Source organism: Erpetoichthys calabaricus, chromosome 9 (genome assembly GCF_900747795.2).
Source record: "Erpetoichthys calabaricus chromosome 9, fErpCal1.3, whole genome shotgun sequence".
NCBI lineage: Eukaryota > Metazoa > Chordata > Cladistia > Polypteriformes > Polypteridae > Erpetoichthys > Erpetoichthys calabaricus.
This window is the reverse complement of record NC_041402.2, coordinates 76,514,644-76,537,319: the sequence shown is the minus strand read 5'-3', so window position 1 is coordinate 76,537,319 and position 22,676 is coordinate 76,514,644. Positions and strand designations below refer to the sequence as shown.

The 22,676-nt window shown below is 40.0% G+C and overlaps 1 protein-coding gene across 1 annotated transcript in view; it reads right to left on the bottom strand.

Moving 5' to 3' along the window:
• ap1g1 (adaptor related protein complex 1 subunit gamma 1) overlaps positions 1-22,676 on the bottom strand; it is a 207,609-nt gene that overhangs the window by 37,713 nt on the left and 147,220 nt on the right. Inside the window, exons 15-16 of the mRNA XM_028809775.2 lie at positions 13,609-13,698; positions 564-691 (exon numbers count right to left, since the gene is read on the bottom strand). Of these exons, the coding sequence (XP_028665608.1) occupies positions 564-691; positions 13,609-13,698 (218 nt within the window). The remainder of the gene's footprint in view (positions 1-563; positions 692-13,608; positions 13,699-22,676) is intronic.

The window sequence follows — 22,676 nt, the reverse complement described above, 5'->3', positions numbered from 1 at the left end:
GTTATGTTGTGTCATGAATGTACAGACAATGTGTCATGAATGTGTAGACAAAGGGCAATGGCAGTTTTCCATTTTAAACGCACCACTGATAGTGGCCAAAGCAAACTGACAGCTTAAGAAAAGTAAAAATATTAACTGTAATCTGTTAACTTACACTTGAGGACTACAATGAACAAAAGGCTTAACAAGAATGCACAATATTTTATACTTTGTCATGAGTAGGCCACTGCACAGCAAAGTATTAATGTAGTGGTTAAGAAAAAAATAACAAAAGGAAATTAGAAAAAACATACAAACTTCAACTATTAATAATTTACACTGATGACACACATTTCAGATGTGTGTACAAACATTTTGGTGGATTTATGATTTAAACATGACAAGTAAATAAAATAAAAACTTAAAATATTCTCAATAAATATTCAAGTAATCCCTGATACTGGCATCATATCTGAATTTTAACTTCAGTGAAATCTGCAATGTCATAAATGAATTACATTAATAAATCAAAGCTAAGTAACATCATAGTTGCTAAAAATATAGCAATGCTTTAATATACTCACTTTACACTGCTAGAAAATCTAGTGGAAAGCTTCATGATTGCTGTGAGGGAATAACCCCTTGTTACAGAAGATGACAAATTTGATACCAGAACACCTTCTAAAATGTCCAGAACTTCATCTTCTGAAACCTAAGGAAAAAATTAAATGGTATTAAATATCTTTTGTTGATGTAGAAAATATTTTAACTATTTAGTGGAGAATATGTGATTTCTGAAGATCCTGCTAAAAAAAATAAATACCAAAAAAGTAAAATTATAATCATAATACATGAAAACAAATCATGCTATCCAAAGTATTTTTTTTCTGTTCACATTCACAAGGAACTCTTTAAAAATACTTTTGTATAAAATAATACAATATAAACTACTTAAACCCACTTTTTATATTGTAGGTTCACACACAGGCTGTCATATTCACAAAGCCAATTAAAAAAAAGAACATTTAACCTAACTTGTACATCACTGAGATACTGGCAAGAAACGGAATCATGCAAGAATTATAGGCCCACAGACCAGAAGATGAACCCAAATCCCTGAAGTGGGAAGGAGCACTGTTACACATTATGCTAGTTATGATCCAATTATAAACATCTGAATAAAAAAATACTAATTCAAAAACTGTTACATTAGATATGTTTTTCAAAAAAATCAAAGATCATTACAATTTCTAACCAAAAACACACTTACAAATGCACAATCTGTAATAAACACCAAGTATGACAGGAAAACAACAATGCTAACAAACTCAGAACTAATAATGAGCTAATGAGCAATATAAATATTATATTGGTAGTTAATAAATATGTCTAATCCCTAGGTAAGTATTCATCACATGAAATGCACCCTGTACAAGACCGCAGAGTTGGAGGTAGCTGCAAGGAACTGGTGTCAAAAGATCATTAATTCTTATCATAAAATGACTCACTTGGGGAAAACAGTGGTAAGAAAGCATGTCAAGGTAAAAAGCCTTATATGTAATTCTAACAGGAATTTTTTGACATCTGACTATGAAGTACTGGGTATCCAGAATGTTGGAAATTCTATGGAGGATTTTGGCAAAGCCATGGAGAATGATCTTTCCAACAGTTTTCATAAGGTTCTATAACACCATTTGATACTGGAGGAAAGGGGGACACAGAAAGTATCCCAAGCTATTTGTAGCAAGTATAGAAAAATGCTGAACCCTACTAAAGATATCCACTGAAGGTGGAAGGAAGACTGAAACAAACTTTTAAAGTTGGGGAGCTTATCATGCAAAGTATGCAGTTACAGAAATATTGGTACATGTCCATTTCACTAGTTAAGATTACCACTGTGGTTTAAAAACTGACATACGGCTAGGAATGGATAACATCCAACTAAAAATTATCAAAGCAAAGGATTTATGGGGGTATCATTGTTAAAATGCCTTTCAAAATGGCACGGACAGCTGGAACAGTGCCTCAAGATCAATAGCGTTGGAATAAACTCTATTTTAGAATACTGGAACCAACACTACATTAGAGATCTGAACCTGATTCAGAAGGAACAAAGCAGCTTCCATCCAAGCCATGGGACAGTTAACCAAAGCCTTGCTGTTGCACAGATTCACGGACCTATATAAAAGCTATTCACTCACTCGGAAGCTTTTATGATTTATTGTTATACAATATTGAATCACAGTGGTTTTAATCTTATTATTTTTGACAGAGTTAAAAAGAAAAGGACTCTTTAATGTAAAATTGAAAGCTCATCTCTGCAAAGTGGTCTACAATATTTACACATACAGTAAGTCCCCTACATACGAATGAGATCCATTCCAAGAGCGTGAATGTAAGTTCAGCAAAGTTAGCCTAGACACGCAACGAACACAATGCAACCCTCAACTACTATAGAAAATATGTACATCTACAGCTATTTGTACATAAGAAAATGCTTTTAAAAGTTCAAATTTGTATTTTGTTATAGATGTCTTGTGTATTTTAACAATAAACAGAAAGTTAATTTTTGTTTCCAATGTTTTCTGTCAGCTGATATTGTTTTTTAAGCAATCAGGCAGCCTACGTATGCAGACCCAACCAACATCTGTACAATATACAAGAAAGTGCTTTTAAACGTTAATATTTGCATTTTTTGTTACAGATTTCAAGTGCATTTTAACAACAAACAGCTCAAAGTTATTTTTTATTCCCATTGTTTTTCATCAACTGATCTCAGTAGTAGACTTGCTTACCACTAGCAAATGAGCCTAAGTGATTACCTTCAAATCCACTTCTGGCCACCTCACACAACGTGAGCAATCAGATGGAATCATCACTTGACACCTACTGCCTATCACTTAATACTGATGCCAGGTAAGTGTTTGCAGTGAAGATTCATAGAAGGTTTTGAAGTGAGGACAAAAAAAAAAGCATTACAAAAAAAGTACTTCTGGTACTAACTCCAGTTTGAGTGTATCAAAATAAAAGCGCTCGCTAAGCTCATGGAACTCCTGATGGGATAATCATATCTGAAGATCATATATTAGAGTCAATTAGGACAAGTCGATGAGAACAAGCTGTTCACAAGGTCAGACTGAGGGTCTCTATTGCGCCTGTGCTCCACCACACAACTTGGTTTTGTATGGCATGTTAATATGGTTCTCTGAGTGTAGAAGAACTTACCCTTAATGAGTTTCTAACTGTGTCCCCGTGTTCTTTTTGAACACGCTTAATTATGGACATCTTGGGGCTGAAACAAAATGTGTTAACTCAATGTAAACAGAGATACAACCAGATGAACAACCACTTTTAGAGGATGCATGCAAGTGACTGAGTATACAAACAGTAATAGTGTGAGTTTTGTGCTCCACCTAGTGCCAGACATATGAACTAACTTAGAAGTGCAGCGAATTTTGAAACTAGTCTACAATTTTTAACTTCTCTTATTTAAACAATTTTTAATTTATTGGACATGCATGTTTGCATTTTTGAGTGTTTGTAACTTGAAGGTTCATATGTAGGGAACTTACTGTACTAAATAAAACACAAAATAATTGATAGAATATGTATTCACCCCCTTTAACATAATACACCTAAGTCATCACTGGTGTAGTCAATTGGTGTCTTAGAAGTCACAGAAGTAGCTCAATGGAAACCCCCTGTCTGTTGACAAGGGCTAAATATGCACAAGAATCTGGATGATTCCCAACTTAATTTGAGTTAGAATTACAGACAAACCTACAGTACAAAAAAAGATTAAAGAACACTCCTAGCAAGTGACACGATGGATATGGTAAAATATCGAAGACACAGAGTATCCCTTGAACTATAGTTGTAACAATCATTAAGAAATGGAAAAAGTATGGAGGGCGCAGCTGTAAATCTGTCCAAATAAGTCATCTACAAATACTGAATAATCACAGAATACAATGTCCAGTGAGGGAGGCCACCAAGTGACCTACAATAATTCTGAAGAAGTTACAAGCTACAGTGGTGCAGGTTGGAGAGACTGTTGAATATATTTACTGTTAAACAAAAAAAAAAAAAGAAAAGAAAAGAAAGCACTTGGATACTTGGCACTGCACATCATCAAAAACACACCATCCCACCATGAAGCATGGTGTGGGAAGCCTCAGGCCCTGGAGGTTTGAGACTGTAGAGGGTAAAATGAATGCAGCAAAATACAGGGAAATTTTGGATGAAAATCTGATGCCGCCTGCAAGAAACCTGAACATTTGGAGAAGATCCATTTTCCAGCAAGTCAATGACCCCAAGCATAAAGTTAAAACTACACAGAAATGGCTTAAAAACAATGTTAATGTCTTGGAGTAGACAAGTCAGAGCTCAGTTGTCAATCCAATTGAGAACTGTAGCTGGACTTAAAAAGAGGCTGTTTACTCAAGATCCCTATGCAAACAGAGATCTTTAGCATTTTGCAAAGAAAAATTAGCACATGAGCTTCAGTAGGCTTTGCGCCCTAGGATCCAAGTTACTCAAACTATTTCGTAACATTTCAGCAATTATTTACCGCTCTGATTCTGATCTTTCTGATCATAAAATGGATCATTATGATAGCAATTGACAAGAAGAATTCATAATTCATTACAGAATTATGGTATTTGAGGGTTTCTCATGTGTCTCTTTCTCTTGCATGATTTGGTCGAAAAACTAATCAGCACATCATCTCAACATACTTAAATTTCGAGTTTGGTATTTTTACATCCAGCCATTTTAGCTCTAGACCATCCTCAAAAAACTGACACACAGACAGATACCCATCATTAAGATATTGATGTATTCGGTGTCAGGGGACTCTAAAACATTGAAATCCGTCAAAAACCGGAGATGGAAATTTTCGATGAATCTAAATCTTTCGCTCCTCCTCCCCCATCGACAATAGGTTATGGTGGGGGAGGGTACAGAACAAAAATAGGGAAAAAACTGCAGTTTCTCCAGAGAGAAACCTATAAAGGCTGTGTGTAAAGCCAAGTGAAACTGCTTCTGTGCATGGAGCTTGGGGGAGCGGTGGCAGCAGGTTAAGATCCAGTATAAAGGCTGAGCTAAGTGCAAAGCTGCGAGGAACTTCTGCTGTGTAAATGACTTGGGACAACAATGGCTGAGGGCAAGTTGCTTTGTGGTCTGACCCAAACTCCTGGAAGGGGCTGATGTTTGTATGACGGTCTGGGTTGGTATCAAGATTTATACTTCCCAAGGTGACTAGGGGATCCTTTGTTTTATTCTTATTTTTAACACACTGATTTTAACTGTTCTCTTTGAAGATGACTGACAGTGAAGCAGAGCAGATAAATATTTCTCAGATCTTGCCTTTTTTTCTTTCTGAGTATTTTATAAAATGAACAAAAAGGTGTAAATAGGATCAAGTTTGCTGGTTATCTGTTGACTTGCTTTGCATTCATTGGCTGCAAGCTAAAAAAATAAACAAGGCATCTAAAAATTAAAAAGCAAGGCAATTACAATTAAAGCATAAGTAGGATGTTAAATTAAGAACAGTGATTGGTTAATAGAAAAGTATCTGAAATAAAAGCTTGTGACGATGTGGGTTGGCTCCATGTTCCCACTGTTGTTTGGGAGCCGACCTGCACCGTCACAAATGGTGGCAGAAGTGGTATGAGCCAGGGCAGTGAGAACTGAAGAAACGGCAAGTGGGATAGGTGCCTTTCAAATAACCCACTGCACTCAAACCTAAGGAGGACACTGTAGAACTGAACTTTTAATGGACTATTTATTGATTGTTTTAATGTATTTTAAAGTTGTTAATCTTTTAAAGTCCTGGTTTGACTTTATACACAAATTTGTTTAAGTGTTACTAGTACTGTTTGGTTTTAGTGCAGTGTAGGGCCACACCTACACTGCTTTGGGGGGTGGGGGGGGTTGTGAAAGTGGCTGTTTTAATAAATGGTTCTAATTGCCGCACTCTAGTCATTGTGTAGGGCTGTGGTAGTGTGGCAAGAGTGGTTCCCTTGCATGAGGCGGGAGCAGATGGCCTTGAATTTAGTGCACAAATGCAAAAATGCCTGCAACCCTAACTGACGCCGGGAGCTGCTGTGCCACGTCCCTGTTTTAAAAGTTAAGCGCAAGTGCAAAGATGGAGCGAGCAGAAAGGCTGGAATGGGAGAGTGCCAATGTGAGCAGACAAGAGACAGAAGACAGACAGCTAGGAGGAAGTCCCTCGGGGGCTGATGGCCACTCCAGGGGAGTGAGTGGCTGAAAGAGGCGTCCTGTGGGTGGTTCCATGGACCACAAGGGCTCGAGCCTGGCAGTGTGACTCAGAAGCTGGATACGATTCCCTGCCTGGAGCTAGAGAGGGTTACAAGTGGCCCGAGCCTAGGAGTAGCACTGAAGATGGGCTGAACAAATGGAGAGGTGCATCCTTGGCTGCAAGAGCCCATACTGGGTTTCATCAAGGAGATGTTGGTTTTTATGGACTGAACCCAGGCTCATGGTTTTACAGGACAGTTTCCTAACGTGTTTTAAACCTCGTTTTAATGGATCATTTATTTGATTGTTTAAACTTCCACATAGTCACCTTCTTTTAATTGGATTTATTTATTTATTGATTGAACTTAGCAATGCACTTTAATGGACACCATTTTTTTTATCCATATTACTAACCGAGAATGCTAAACCGGATGACGGACGCAGGCACATCCGGCAATGGGCCGTAGCTGCAAAAAGACGTACTGCGCGGGCGCAAAAAGAGTCCGCGAGAGTCGGCTGAGGAGCCGAGAAAGGCGGACAAAAGAGGGCGAGAGAGGCGGATGAGGGTCCGCGAGAGGCGCAGGCGCAAAAAGAGTCCGCGAGAGTCGGAGAAAGGCGGACAAAAGAGGGCGACAAAGGCGGATGAGGCACAGAAATGAGGCGCAACAAGCACCGAAAAAAGGAAAAGGCACATAAAAAAGTAGTCAAACGCGGGCAAAGCACGAAACACATTGCACACGAAACTAAACACACCAAAAAAAAAGAACAGATGAGCGCACAACAGCAAGGCACGACCACACCCCCCCCCCCCCCCCCCCCCCACCCTACAGGCACGGGACGGGACACACACCAAGAGGGGGATTCAACAAGCCCATGGAAGACAAAAAAAAAGAACACAAAACCGCCCCACACACCCTACAAGCCAGGGATGGGACACACACAAAGAGGGGGATTCAAACAAGACACAGGAACACAAAAAGAAAGAAGACGCTCGCGCAACAACAATCCCCCCTACACATCCATAAGAAGTGACACCCAAAGCCACATATTCTAAAGTGAACATCGACACCTTCACACTAGGCAGCATAGGTGTCGGCATAGGTGGATGTCCTTTCAATAAAGCACTATTAACCGTTCAACTGCAGAAAAGGATACATATTAACAGTGAGTGCGATCCTCCTTATTACTTATCCATATTTCGCATGCTAAGAAAGAAACAAGTCATGAATACACGGTCACGGGTACAAAACGATTCGGAAAGGATAACGGGAACAAACACACGAACACGAAAGAAACAAGAAAATAGACGGCGGCGCATAAAACGCGCTTCTGAAACACCGGGAGAAAAAATGTCTCAGATCAAAAAACGCAAAGCACAAGTGAAGCACAACCTTCCTGAAAACAAACAATGCACAGAGCTTATAATAAGAAACGTCACTCATGTCATAAACAATCACCCATTAGCTAAGTCTATAAAAATGCTACATGAAGTTGAAAAGGAGGCAAATACAAAAGCAAATGCAGAAGGTATAGCGGCAAATACAATTGCTTTGGTCTTGATAAAGGACAAAGAACAAGATCCAAGACGATACAATCTGCCCGTCGTTAATGAAGTGGCAATTGTCTTTCAAAGTAAAGATGATGAGCCTCCATTTCACAGAGATATTGTTCTACATTTACGTCCTGATAAAAACAACACACCTACATTCCAACGCATAGACATTTGCTTTCCGCTTCGTGATACTTTATTTGTTATTTCTATGCGCATCATCCAAAGCTGCACACTATTCTATATCTAATTCATACATCTCACTCTTTCTCATGTCCCAACGCCAGGGGTTGGCGAGCGAAGCGAGCAGGGGGCGGAGCCCCCTAGTTTTTGAATAAAAGCAACAGAGAACTTATTCACCATCCCCTTGCTTGGTGTGTGTTTGTCCTCATGTAGCCAGGCTCATCCCGGTTAGGACTATCGTCAGTGTCAGGTTCCAGAGGCTCCTGGTGGCACCCAGTAGCATGGAGCGACCCGCACTGTCACAAATGGTGGCAGTGGTGGGATAAGCAGGTGATGGAGACGGAGGAACGGCAGTGGGATAGTAGTCTGACTAAAAAAGAACCCATGAACTCAAGCCTGAAGAGGACATTTTTAGGATTGAACTTTTTAAAAGGACATTTATTTATTGTTTGGTTTTATGTCTTGTTTTGAAAGTTCTTGCTCGTTTTATGTCCTGTTTTTAAAGAGGGGGCTTGGGTGTTGTTTTAAGAATGGGTTGTTTTAGTGCTTTTATTATTTATTAGTGGTTCTAGTGCAGTGGCAAAGTCAAGCCGTGGTCCTGGGCCAACAGCTGCATTGGGCTGGATGAAAAGTGTAGTCCTCCAATGCAACTGGAGGCTTATGGGGGGAGGGTATGTGGTATGGCGGGTCCGTGGCTCAGAATAGATCAATAATCAATAATCAATAGGCCAACTCATTCTCCGTGGATGTGTGCGCTCACACACCTGCGGGGAGGTGGTGGAGTAGTTGGGGTGAGTCTTTCTGAATTGCTTCCTCATCTTCCTGTGGTGCACAATTGAGACACTGTGCCCACAGACCCTTTTGAGAATGAGCCGGAATGAGAAAGGGGAGGAGACCAAAGAAAAGGCTGATCAGAAAGAGAAAAACGAAAGAACTGAAAAAGGGAGGTTAAAAGACAGAGAGGGAGGGAAGGCAGGAGGCAGATAGATCTGGTACAATCAAGTGGATGAGAGGCAGAGAAGGCAGACAGCTAGGGGGGAAATTCGTCAAGGGAGTATGTGAATGGCGCTTGGGGGGCTGATGGCCACTCCAGCTGAGTGACCTGGAGTGGCAGAAACATGGCTCAGTTGTAGTGACTCACCAGAGAGAGGCAGTGTGGCTCCAGGGGAGTGAGAGGCATTCTGCAGGTGGTGCTATGGACCACAGGGATGCAAGCCTGACAGTGGGAGTCAAGAGGCTCGATGGGGCATCCCTGTCTGGAGCCACAGAGGGCTACAAGGGGCCCGAGCCTATAAGTAGCACTGAAGGTGGGCTGAACTGCTGGATAGGCACCTCCTTGGCTGCAAGAGCCTGTACTGGGTTAAGCCAAGTAGACATCAATAACTAATGGACTGTACCAAGGCTCATAGTTTCAAGGACAGTTTCCTGTCCTTGAAGGAATTATTTCTGGATTGATTTTAAACTTCAGTTTTATGGATTATTTATTTAACTAAGCACCACACTTTTTGAACACTGTTTGTTTGGACTTGTTTTAATAAAAGCACTGAGCACTTTTCACTATCCCCTTGCTTTGTGTGGTGTCCTCATTTGTCAGATAATCCTGTTCATGTCTATCCACGGTGTCAGGTTCAAGAGGCTCCTGGTAGGACCTGGTAGTGTGGGGCCAACCCACACTGTCACAAACCTATAGGCAATGCAGCCCTCCTGGATTGCAGTTTGACATATCTGCTTTATGGCCTTCTAAAATAATAAAACAATACGTGTACCTTTCTCCTAACTGCAAACATGTGCTCTCCTATCATGGTGGGTAATAAGGCACTGATAGTATTAGCCCTGTCTGAGAATCTCATATTGTAAAATAATTATATCTGCAATGAATCACCGATATTAATCTGACCCACAAACAACAGTTAGTGAAAGACTGAAAAGAAGAACATACTGGGATTTTGAGATCTGAAGATAGTAGCTTGTGGAAATGAGAGATAAAAGAGATCTTCAGAAATCCACCAATTAATTAAAAGACAGAAACCTTCAATTGAGTTAATGTTTAAAAAAGCTGCCTGAAGAAAAAGAAAAGTAAATTAATTAGGGATCTAATAGACTGCCTGTGCCTTCAGAGAGTGGCTTCTTAAGTACAGGGAGGTGCAGGGAAACGGGAAATTTTCAACTGACATTCAATGCACGAATAAATGTATTAGAAAATACATTTAATGATGAAATGTATTGCACAGTATATGGAATTAATGATGGTAATCAATATTAACTCAATATTCATTTTATGTTTTGAAGAAAACATCATGAAAGTGTTATCCTTTTTGACAGAATGTTGTGGAAATTCTGAATTGCTCAATGTAACATCTCAAGAGGAATGCCAGAGATTTCCTCTTCAATCTTCCTTTTTAGTTCAGCTATGGTTACAGGACATGTGTAGTACACCTAGCTTTTAAAATGTCCCCACAGAAAAAGAAAAAAAAAAAAAAAATATCACAGTGAGATCTGGGAATCTCTGAGGCTATGGAATGTCACCATTGTGTGAAATGACACACCTTCCACGAAATCATCGAATAGCTACCATCGATTAAGGGGCAGTATGCGAAGTGGTTCCACCTAGGGACTTCATTTTTAAGGCTGAACCTGTTTCTTCAAAATTACACACCCATGTTGTAAATGCATGAACAGATGGGACGCGATCATGATGTCCTAACTGGTAATGATGCCGAAATTCCCTTTGCGCAGTAGTCACACTATCATTATTCTTATAAAAGGCTTTCACAGTGAAAGCTCGTTGCACACCACACCACTCCACTGATCCATTACAACTAATGGTAAGGGATTCTAAACAAGGTCACATTGTTCCCAAACAACTGCTGACACCCCAGGGTCGCCAACACCTAATTCTAAAATTTCTTATTTCCCTGCATCACCATGTATAAAGACAATGCCTTACAAAGCAAATGAAGCAACAGCTTCCCATTGTTGCTTCTAGCTGCCCAAAATTGCTTGATGATAGTATAATCACAGTATGAACAGACAAGACTGACTGATATTACCTAAGCTGGGTGACCTTCTGAACAAGGTGTTTAAGTACAAGTTCCACTGGCAATCTACAAAAGAGGTCTGCATTCCCATAGGATTTTCATGAGACCTAACGGATATACTTGTTGTATATGGATCTGACAAGATATGAAAATTTGATGTTTGTTTACAGTATAAGTAATAATCAAGACAAAACACAAGATAACTGTAGATTTTATAAATACCAGAAAGACTGCTGTTTTAGGTCTCAAAAAACAGGAAAAAAGGGCATCTTGTCACCCTCTATTACATTTTTGAAAAGAATTTCAACAGACTGTACTGTGAAAAAGAAATATCGGGAGTGGTTTCCCTCTAGACTTTCTCATATACTCAGATAAGACAATGATTATATTAGTATATTACGTACATTAAAGAACCATCAACAACAAACCAAATTAATAATATATTGAAAAAAAGTTGAATAAATCAGAGTCTGCAGCTGGATGAATAAAAGGTAAAGTACCACTTCTGGTTAGCGGAAATAGCCCAAAAATTGAAAGAAATCTACATTTTGTACCTAATACTCGTATGCAAAAGTTGGTTGACCTAAGTGAAATCGTACTCGTTATCGTGTTTACATACACACACACACACACAGACACAGACATAATTCCAAAAATGGTATTTTCGGGCTCAGGGAAGTCTACAAACATCGAGATTCATCAAAATCTTGAAATGGAATTTTTGGAGGATTTCAATACTTTCTATACGATAAAGTCATTGAGGTCTAAAACGTCGAGATTCATCGAAATCTCGATATCGGATTTTTGGACGATTACAATACTTTCCCTATACAGTGGAACCTCAGTTCACGATCATAATTCGTTCCAAAACTCTGGTCGTAACCCGATTTGGTCGTGAACCGAAGTAATTTCCCCCATAGGACTGTATGTAAATATAATTAATCCGTTCCAGACCATATGAAATGTATGTAAATATATTTTTTTAAAGATTTTTAAGCACAAATATGGTTAATTAAACCATAGAATGCACAGCGTAATAGTAAACTAAATGTAAAAACATTGAATAACACTGAGAAAACCTTGAACAACAGAGAAGACTAACACTGCAATAGTTCGCGCTATAGCGCTACCAACCGCTGGCTAAAAATACTTTTTTTTTTTTTTTTTTTTTAATGAGTTTTAAGCACAGGGAAAAAAATGAACATTTGAAAAAATTCGTAATTTAATAAACCACCAAGAACAGTAACATTGCAACAATGCATGCTACGAACCGATCGCTGTAAACAGAAGTGAAAACAAAAACAAGCCTTCTCTACCTTATGCTTCCAGCTCTCTCTCTCTTGCGCTGCCTGCGTGTGTGTGTCTCTCTCTCACACTGCCTGTGTGTGTGCGTCTCTCTCTTTTGCGCTGCCTGTGTGTGTGCGTCTCTCTTTTGCGCTGCCTGTGTGTGTGTGTGTGTGTCGCGCTTTCTCGCCCTCTCTCTCTTGCTCGCTGCACAGGAAGAGACTGAACACATACAAACCGAAAGGGAAACTGGCTTGTTCGTATACCGAGTGTGTGGTCGTGAACAGATGCAAAAGTTTGGCGAACTTTTTGGTCGTAAACCAATTTGTACGTGTTCCGAGACGTTCGTGAACCGAGGTTCCACAGTACTTTGTATATGAGAAAGTAAAAAATAATTCATAAACAGATGTACTGTCATCTGTGTAATATTCATTAATATTCATACATACCCAAATAAAGTACATTCTAAAGAGGAAAGAGGGAATGTAGTTGGGAGATTAATGGAACCTTTGGTGGTCGCAAGAGAAAGTGGCTGGGAGTGGGCCGAAACGGGATAGAATTTTGTCACTAGCAGGATGCATATATGACAGGAGTGGGACTGAAAAACTCAACCATGAAGAGCTGAATACTACACCTGTTAAAATAAATTTGTTGGGGCTGTGATGCAATGCAAAAAGATGCCATTCAGAGGTATCAGTCTTTAACATTTACAGTCCTTTATGGGGTAAAGCTGGAGTTCATATACGCAAGTGGAAATTATTTAAAAAAGAAAAAAAAACAAACAGCAGAGGCCATTAAGTCACAAGATTGATAAAAACAAAAACAGTTTGGTGTTGGAAGTGCTGCATGAAAAGAAAAAGGACTGGTAGTTAGTGACTGCGGCCAAACTGGCAAGCTTGCTACAATACTTGTTTTGGATGGGCTGGGTGCCTAAGTAATTAAGAGACAGAATACAGTTTCAGATTTATTTTCTGTAAATTATGACCATTAACTCATTCACTGTGCATGTGGATATGTTAAGCACCTACAGTATCAAGCACATTTAAAGGACAAACTTAGATACACATCAAATGTAACTATGTATAACCTTTTAGTATTTTGAAGAAGAGATGGCACCTGTGCTCTGATACCAGCCAAAAAGAAATTGCAGAAAGGAATGTATAATGTGTAAATGTACTTGGCTGTATTTTAATTTAATACAATTTCATTTTGGTGCAACAGGGGGTAAAAGCTCCTACAGGAAGAAAAATTAAAAAGTCAGCCTTAAAACAAATTGTAGAAAGAAACAAATATATATATATATATATTCTATACCTGAATTGGCTCCTCTTCTTCACAATGACCAGAAACAAGCAAATCACCATATTCACCAATACACCATGATGCCACTTGCACAAGTGGTTGCTATATAAAAACAAAAATATATATCATTTAATAAATAAAATCAGTTAACCAAAATTATTTAGATAACAAAAATCTGACCAACATTTAAGTAATGGATTATACGATTCCAATATCCTTGTATTACTTTAAAATTCTAACTTAAAATAGTTAAAGTTCAAAAATGTTAAGATCACTTAGCAAACTGTTTTAATTTGTGATTTTGTTTTTATGGTGAAGACAACATGATAATGATATTAGCAAATTGTTCAGTCTACACCCTTTTGGACTTTGTTTTACGTGTCCTATAATTTAATGCAAAACTTCTAAGCCCTTACTTTTCAGCATCTAGCTTCTTAAGGTAAAAACCACCATTCTTGCTTACAGTAAACAGGTCTGTGATACTCTTAGAAGTACAAAGCTGCATGTGCTCCACATTGAGAGTAACTATTAATAAAAACATGTAAAAACAATCACAAAGTTCTTCGCTGCAGTTGTCAGTATGTTTGCCTGTTAAGAAGCATTATGATCTGAAGTTGAAACTGTCTCTAACTCTTGTGGTACAAGTACCAAGTTCATGTACATTTGCCAGAATAGAGGATTGAGAAAAGTGTCTGTACAGAATCTTTTGATTTCTTTCAGAATACTTTCTGTGTTTCTAACCTGGTGTGTATGTCCTAGACAGAAGGAAGCTGTGTGCCAGTAACATTCCGTGCAAATTTCACTATCCTCTGGAATACTTTGAGCTGAACAGGTGTTGCACCAGAATCTAATGCAGCCAGTGACGATGGACTCCACTACGCAACAATAGAGGATGGAGAGCAAAGACGGACACATTTTGGCTTTCCTCAGACAAAAGAGATGAAGGCATCAGTGGAACTTCTTGAAAGTAGCCAAAAGTTGCAATTGTTTCATTAGTGATAGTGACTTCATGAAACTTAAAAGCTGCTGACCTGTTCCAAAGCAACCTCTTTTATGCAGTGGACTGTGTAGTCTGTGGTTTTACTGACATTAATGCACAGATTGTATTATTAGTATAACAAGATCAGAATGCAAAAATGTTTCTCTGTAAGTTGTGCATGAAAAAGCTTATGATGGTGCTATTACCAGCAAGTTTAATGATGGAGATGGAACTCAGTTTAACCACACAGTCATAGACTGACAATTAGTAAAGCAAGGAATTGAGGGAAAATAAAAATTGTTTCCAATGAATGAGGGACTCCCAGTTTTAGTCATAAGTCATAATCACAACCATGGAAAACAATATTCTATTCCACAAAACAGTGCATGGAATATGCATCTTAAGTTGGGATCCTACCCCTAGTTATGTGTTGTGCCCTACAAAATGCTACCAACAAACAGATGATGCATCAGAAGCAAATGGCCAATCACATCTTATTCAAAGGTGCATGATTTAACAGTGGATTGATAGGAGTTAAAAAAATTTTGACTTCAGATACCAGCTCTTGGATCTCAATACCATTACCAAACTGGTTCCAAAACAAATAACGGATAACTTATTAAGTCCCTCCCTCTGAAAACATTTTATTTGTATATGTAATAGTGCTTAGAAAATAAGTCATGGAACTGGGATGTGGAACCATGGCCTGGGCAATTTTTGACCTAATATTAGAGACCAGCAAGCCCGTGATTCTCGAAAGAATCGCAAATCCAAGAATGGCAATCACTTTCTGTTCCCTCCGATACTTGGAGGGATGAAATATCATGGAGGGTGGTGCATCCTGGAAAAGTTCATTTAATTAAATAAACATATTTGTACTAAAGCGGCTTCTTTTTGGAGCTGTGACTCATTTGGTTCTGGTGTTTCAGAAGCGCGTTGTAGGCGCTTTCGTTTATTGTTTTTATCCATGCAGTCTCTTTTTTGTTTTTCTATGGCTGTGTCGTCAGCGAGAAGTCGTTTGCTGACGGCGGCGGATTCGCGTGCTGAAGTGACCATGGCGGCAGATCCGGTGCAGTGGTGTGGGCGGTCGCATTCGGGCGGCTGTACAACCTGGTGTACACGCTTTACCTCAGGTTTAGTTCACAGGTCGCAGCCATGGTAAAGTTTTCATTTAATTAAATAAACATATGTGTACTAAAGCGGTTTCTTTGTGTGGGCGCCTTCGTTCATTGTTTTTATCCATACGGGCTCGTTTATAGGTCGTAGCCATACGGGCTCGTGTTTGTATTACTAATCGTTGAGCTCCTTCCATTTGGAGCCGTGACTCCTAGCCTTCGTGTATTGTTTTTATCCATGCGGTCTTGTCTTTGTTGTTCTGTGGCTGTGTCGTTAGGTTGAAGTCGTTTACTGTTAGGAAGCATACTCCAGCTTACACACACTGACTGCTGGCACAGTGGATTAGAGCAGGTGAAGTTTACAGGTCATGATGTTTGGGCGCCACGCACTGACTGTGGGAACTACGGGCTCGGTTTTGTATTACAAACCGTCGAGCTCTTTCCATTTGGAGCCGTGACTCCTTTGCCTCTGCTGGAACAGTGGATTAGAGCAAGTTTAGCTTACAGGTTGTGTTGTTTGGGCGCCACCTACTGACTCTGGGAAGCCGCTGGGTTTGACTCTGGGGCGCTGCAGCGCAGTGCGCTTCGGTGCATCCGCCGTGCATAAATTAAACTGTTGTTTAGTAATATAGATAAGCCAGCAATCTGAATGAAACTGAATTTATTTCCCTTTGAAAAAGTAAACTGTGAAATTGCCGTTAAGCGGCCAGTTAAATTTGTGCCAATGAGACAAGAAGAACGGTGTTTAATAAATATAAAAATTTTTACTGACAAATAGACTACACTTCTCATCAAGAAGCAGGAGTGTCCTGTGCCTGAGAAGAGGCAATCCAATCAGGTATATTTATGGGGCCATTGAGTTGCTTACAGGCTTCAAGTACCTGTGGTTTCTTTCACTTTATATAACCATTTGAGGCAGTTAATTAACCTTAAAATGACTACATGCTGATGTGGCTCTGATGGTGGTCACTTGCATTATGATACGCCAGCTCATATTGTGGGTCACTGATCCCGAGGCTAATACAACTCATCAGCAACATTGTGATCATTTTGCAGCATGTTATTTGCACGCATAATAAGAAAAGACAAAATATATGCTAATAAGCCATAGTAATACAGAACTAAGTACAATTTTTTCTATAAGGCATTCCAAGCTTTCCACAGTACACGGGTAGAGCAAATAATTATCTGTAATCCACAAACATCTCTCCATCACTTGAACCAACCCATCCCCCACACAGGCAATGGTATTGTAAATCAAAAATGTTTTGAAATGATGTGAACTTTGATGCATTGCTCTGCTCTAGACTGAATTGGGACCCTCTTGGTGTTCTGATAACACTTAAACAAAAAATAAGGTGTTTGAAATCAAACATTTACATGCGTGGCTCTCTGCTGCGCCATACTCCACAAATACATCACAAAAAGGGGCCTCCCTTTTGAACTATTCAGAATGTTAGATATATATATATATATATATATATATATATATATATATATATATATATATCTATATCTATATATCTCTATATACATACATATATATATATATATATACACACATAGATATATCTATATATATATATATATATCAGTGGCGGGCGGCACGGTGGCGCAGTGGGTAGCGCTGTTGCCTCGCAGTTGGGAGACCTGGGGACCTGGGTTCGCTTCCCGGGTCCTCCCTGCGTGGAGTTTGCATGTTCTCCCCGTGTCTGCGTGGGTTTCCTCCGGGCGCTCCGGTTTCCTCCCACAGTCCAAAGACATGCAGGTTAGGTGGATTGGCGATTCTAAATTGGACCTAGTGTGTGCTTGGTGTGTGGGTGTGTTTGTGTGTGTCCTGCGGTGGGTTGGCACCCTGCCCGGGATTGGTTCCTGCATTATGCCCTGTGTTGGCTGGGATTGGCTCCAGCAGACCCCCATGACCCTGTGTTCGGATTCAGCTGGTTGGTAAATGGATGGATGTATATATCAGTGGCGGCTGCTAGCTTTTGAAACAGGGAAAGCTCATGTTAGGCCTTCATCATAAAATTCATTATGTTATTTGTACGTAAATTCTGCCCTCCGTTCCTTTTGCAGAAAACGGTCTGTGACCCTGTCGTACCAATTGGCCGTCTTTTCCAGGGACTTAACCAGTTTCCTCTCAATGGCCAGGAGAGCAAGGTTGCTCAAACGATCTTGGCCCATCGTGTTGCAGGTGTATGACTTGACCCGTTTTAAACAGGAGAAGCTCCTCTCTACACGTGCTGATGTAGCGCCAATTGTTGCCACTAACGACAACAGCTTGTATAGCTGAGGCATTGCACTATCCAACTCCATATCTTTAAAAAACACCAAGAAATCACACAGCTTACCCCTGCTCCCCTGTAAGTCATGATCTGAATATAGTACTTGAAGTTCAGATCTCAGTCTCCCTGAGTCAAAGAAATGGCCATAACTTTTCAGCACACTTTCAAATGCCTCCTCTGGAAACACTTGTCTCATTTCATCAAATTTCCCTGGATAGACTAATTCTAAGAAGCTCATGCTTTCCAAATTTGAAAAACGCCGAGAAATCTGCTCCATGAGATTGTCTAGGATGGCCATGTACAAATTTCTGTAGCGATCCTGGGGATCCTGTAATTGTGACAGACGGCGCTTTCTAATAGGTTCATCTCGAGGGTCTGATGTGAGATTTGCTACTTTTGCATAAACTGCTTGATAAACCTCCTCTGACCTCTTCTCCTTGACAAAAGCAAGGAGAGACCCAATTCTTTTTTTGCAGTAAAGATGGACAATATCAAAGACAACATCTGTCTCAGAGAATATTTGTTCATATGTGTAAAACATGATCACAAACTCAAAATCCTCCAGTTTCATTATGAAGCCTTTGGCAGCATCTAATGTGTCATCATCCATGCTCTCATCCTGGGTAATCTTGTCAAAAGTCTGCAGGAGGCCATCATAATTGTTTGCCACAGTGCTCACTATCCGTGATGTGAAATTCCATCGAGTAGGAGCGTTTCTGGGCAATACAGAAGACCCTGCAGACTCAAGAAAAGACATACTTTTTGTGGACTTTGAAAAAAATGTGGTGAACCCAGAGAGAGATGCAAAAAACATTCTTGACTCAGGCAAGCATTTAGCACCCTGGGACAACACCAGGTTCTGTCTGTGTGCATAGCAATGCACAAACACTGCACTAGGGGCTTTTACTTTAACTTTGGCCTGTAGGCCATTGAGAGATGAAGCAAAGACAGCAGCCCCAACGTAGGTTTGTGCCACATGTTTTTCTCTAAAACTGTAGCACTGCATGTTCTCGTTTAAAACTTCAAACACAGACTGAGCATCTCGACCCTCTGACACATCCAAAAATCCAATGAAGCACTCTTGAATTTTACCTGCACTATCCACATATCTAACAATGACAGACAGTTGGGCATGGCAAGATATGTCAGTTGCTTCATTCACCTGCCATGCAAAAAAACGACCAGTCTGAATTTCACCTTTTATATGATCAGGAACAGTGGCTGCGAGAGCAGAGATCAAGTCATTTTGGATTGAGTGGGACATACCAGAAAACACAGCTGATGACTGAAATTGTGTGGCCAGGACAGAGTCATATTTAGCTAATGTTTCTGTAAATTCCCTGTAATTCCCCTTATTTGCTGATTCACTACTCTCATCATGCCCCCTGAATGCTAGCTCCTGACGGCCAAGCAAGGAAGTCACATCAATCAGACGATTTAGGAAGGCCCTGTTTTTTTTTTTACTGTTTCATTATGTTTTGCCACCTGAATGCGAAGACCTTCATTGATTGCATGTTCAACCCTGACCCTGCCCAGACAACTTAACCTTGCACATGAACTCACATGTTCTTTGCACTTTTCATGCCTTTTGTATGCCCTGTCAAAGTTACCCAGATCCCCAAAACCCACGTTTGACCAAACACATCCCATTCCCTGAGAAGGTTTCGTCAAGAGGCATGGCCAACTAGGGATGGGCATCGAAAACCGGTTCTTGTTGAGAACCGGTTCCCACTGTTTCAATTCCTTTGAATTGTTTGCCATTTTTGCAAACGATTCCCCTATCGATTTCAGTCGCCTCGAATGACGTCACCGCGTTGCATAGCGTCATTTACCCAGCAGGAAACATGGCGCCTAAGCGGCACAAATGCTCAAAAGTTTGGTTATACTTTACGAGAAAGGATGACAACAGGGCAACTTGCAAAGTAGATATTTAATCAAAGGGAGGAAACACTACGAATATGCAAAAGCATTTGCACACAAAACACGCGATAACCTTAAATGAATGTTGTGTTTTTGATCCGCTCCGGACTAGTGAATCTCAACCCAGCAGCAGCGGTAATGTTTGCAGGTCCTCTCCCGTTAATACGGCAGGTAACTAATCAACTAACATTGCATATTATGTTAGCGCGATTTGCCTTATTGCAAAACCTGCTATTACTGTGCATTGCATTTAGATGACCATGATGAGACAGACAGACAGAGTCTGGCTGTCTCAGATGCTGGCAGTTCTCGCTGCAGTCTACCGGTAGCTTCTCCTTTCACAGAGGCGGGGAAAAGTAAAATGACACAGGCCAGGATAGACGAATGTCACCGAGCAGTGACTAAGTTTGTGGTAAAAGGCTTGCACCCATTTGCCACAGTAGATGCCCCCGATTTTCGGTAAGTGAATGTGTTTAATTGTATGCTAAGTCAGGGAATGTCAAATTTGCGTGTTCTCCTCTTACCAGATGTTTCATCCGTTTCCATTTCTGAGCTGAAACATGTGTTGATGGCAGCCGTCACTGCAGATGGATGGGCAAGTTTTAGTCAAGATCATTACCTCACAGTAACGCTGCATTATGTCAGGAATGGCCAGGCTCAAGAAAAAGTCCTCAAAACCAAACCAGTGTACCAAGCACAGACAGGGACAGCTGTAGCAGAGGAGACTGATGAGATTTTGGAGGAGTACGGTATCAAAGACAAGGTTGTGGCAGCCACTGTTGATAATGCGGCCAACATGGATGTAGCTGTCAAAATAGTTGATGGTTGCAGAATTGCACTGTGCACAGTTCCATTAGATTTGAGTTGATTGTATTTGTTGCTGGCTGATGTAGTTTTATTTTTGAGTGCTCAGCTCATATATACTTTTAAAAAGGAGAGTGTAAATGTTACTGGACATTCTTGTGTAATTGCCACAGAATAATTTATGTTATACTTTGTTATTGCTACAGAAGAATATTTATTTTATTATTATTTTACATTTACACATTTTTTTCTGGGGACCCCATGGCACCCCATCGAGGAGCCGTAGGCTGTGGATCTCTTAAGATCTCACTGTTGGGTTTGTAAGGTCATGCTACTCCTAAATTTCTATCTTGTTCAAAGATAAGATATAAAACAAAGTTCTAAGTTAATCGACCTGTGTGTTCTCCTTTTTTAAAAATAAGAATCGATAGGAGAATCGATAAAGAATCGAATTGTTAAACAGAATCGAAAATGGAATCAGAATCGTGAAAATCTTATCTATTCCCATCCCTATGGCCAACAGTACATTTTCTTTGTCACAGCACTTCCAGTCACCCAGTTCACCTTGTCATACCAGGAGAGCTGAAAAGACCTGTTATTTTTTCCTGATTTTTGCACCAGATCAATCTTGGGCGTTGGTCTGCCCTGCCGTTTAATTCTGAGTCTCTCCTCGTAAGGAAGACTACTAAATGGTTTTGCCAAAAGCAGGTCAACAATATTAGCACCGTCTGCGTCTGCCATTATGCACAGCTTGCTAGCTGGCTAGTTTCCCCTTCCACGAGCTACTTTAATTATATGAACGAACTAACTTTACAATGCTGAAACAAGCAGCAAAGTCAAGAACGCTATAATATGTTTTTTTTTTTATTATTTAAAGAATGATTTGTACAAACAAAAATGGTTTATATCACCAGCAAACAATACAGAGTGCAGCAGTTTGTCGTACGACTTCACCTGCAAATCTGCATGGGACTGAACTCGAATCTCTGTAGTGCTGATGTATACTTAAGACATGCTGCCAATCAAAAAAGGGGTTCCGCCCTTTAAACAGCTCCTCCAATCATCATGCAGCAGCCCAGCGTCCTGGCCCGCCCACTGCTCCATTCACTCCCAGAGAAGCTAAGCTTCCCTGGAAGTGACGATTTTGGTGCATTTATCCAATTACCGTCCAGCTTTTCTGCAGTGAAAAAAGCTCCTCTGTGCTTGCCCATAGAGCTCCAGTGAAGCTGGGCTTCAGGAGGGTTTAACGCACTGCGGTGCACAGAAATGTATGACAAGAAAATCGCGTCAAACAATGTACAATAAATACCTGATTCTGAATGAGCTAGTCATGAATTTGAACGCGTTCTAGCGCACTTTTATTAAAACCAGTATAAATACGACAGTGCATATATGCGCATTTATTTTCTGACATAGTAGAGGAAGCGGAGCTTCCCTTGTAGTCTTAGAGCAGTCGAAACTGATATCTATATATATATATATATATATATATATATACACATATACACACACACACACACACACACACATACATACAAAAGAATTGTGCTGTGTTGTAGTGAGAAAAAAAAGCTTATCAATAGGTACACTTTTACATAAAAGTACAGTGGAACCTTGGTTTGCGAGCATAATTTGTTCCGGAAATGTAGTCGCAGTCCAAAGCACTCGTATATCAAAGTGAATTTCCCCATAAGAAATAATGGAAATTCAGATGATTCGTTCCATAACCCAAAACTATTCATATAAAAATGATTAATACAAAATATAAAGTAAAAATTCATAAAACAAATTAACCTGCAATTTACCTTTGAAAAGAATCATGGCTGGTGTGATTGAGTTTCTAAACTCTTGTGGGATTCCATCCAACAGGACGACACGCGGAAGAGCGTCCCAACGCAATCGCAGTCTCCCAGCGCCGTAGCAGTTCACCGTAAAAGCGAATCCGAAAAGATCGCGGACGTGCTATAAGCGCCTGCC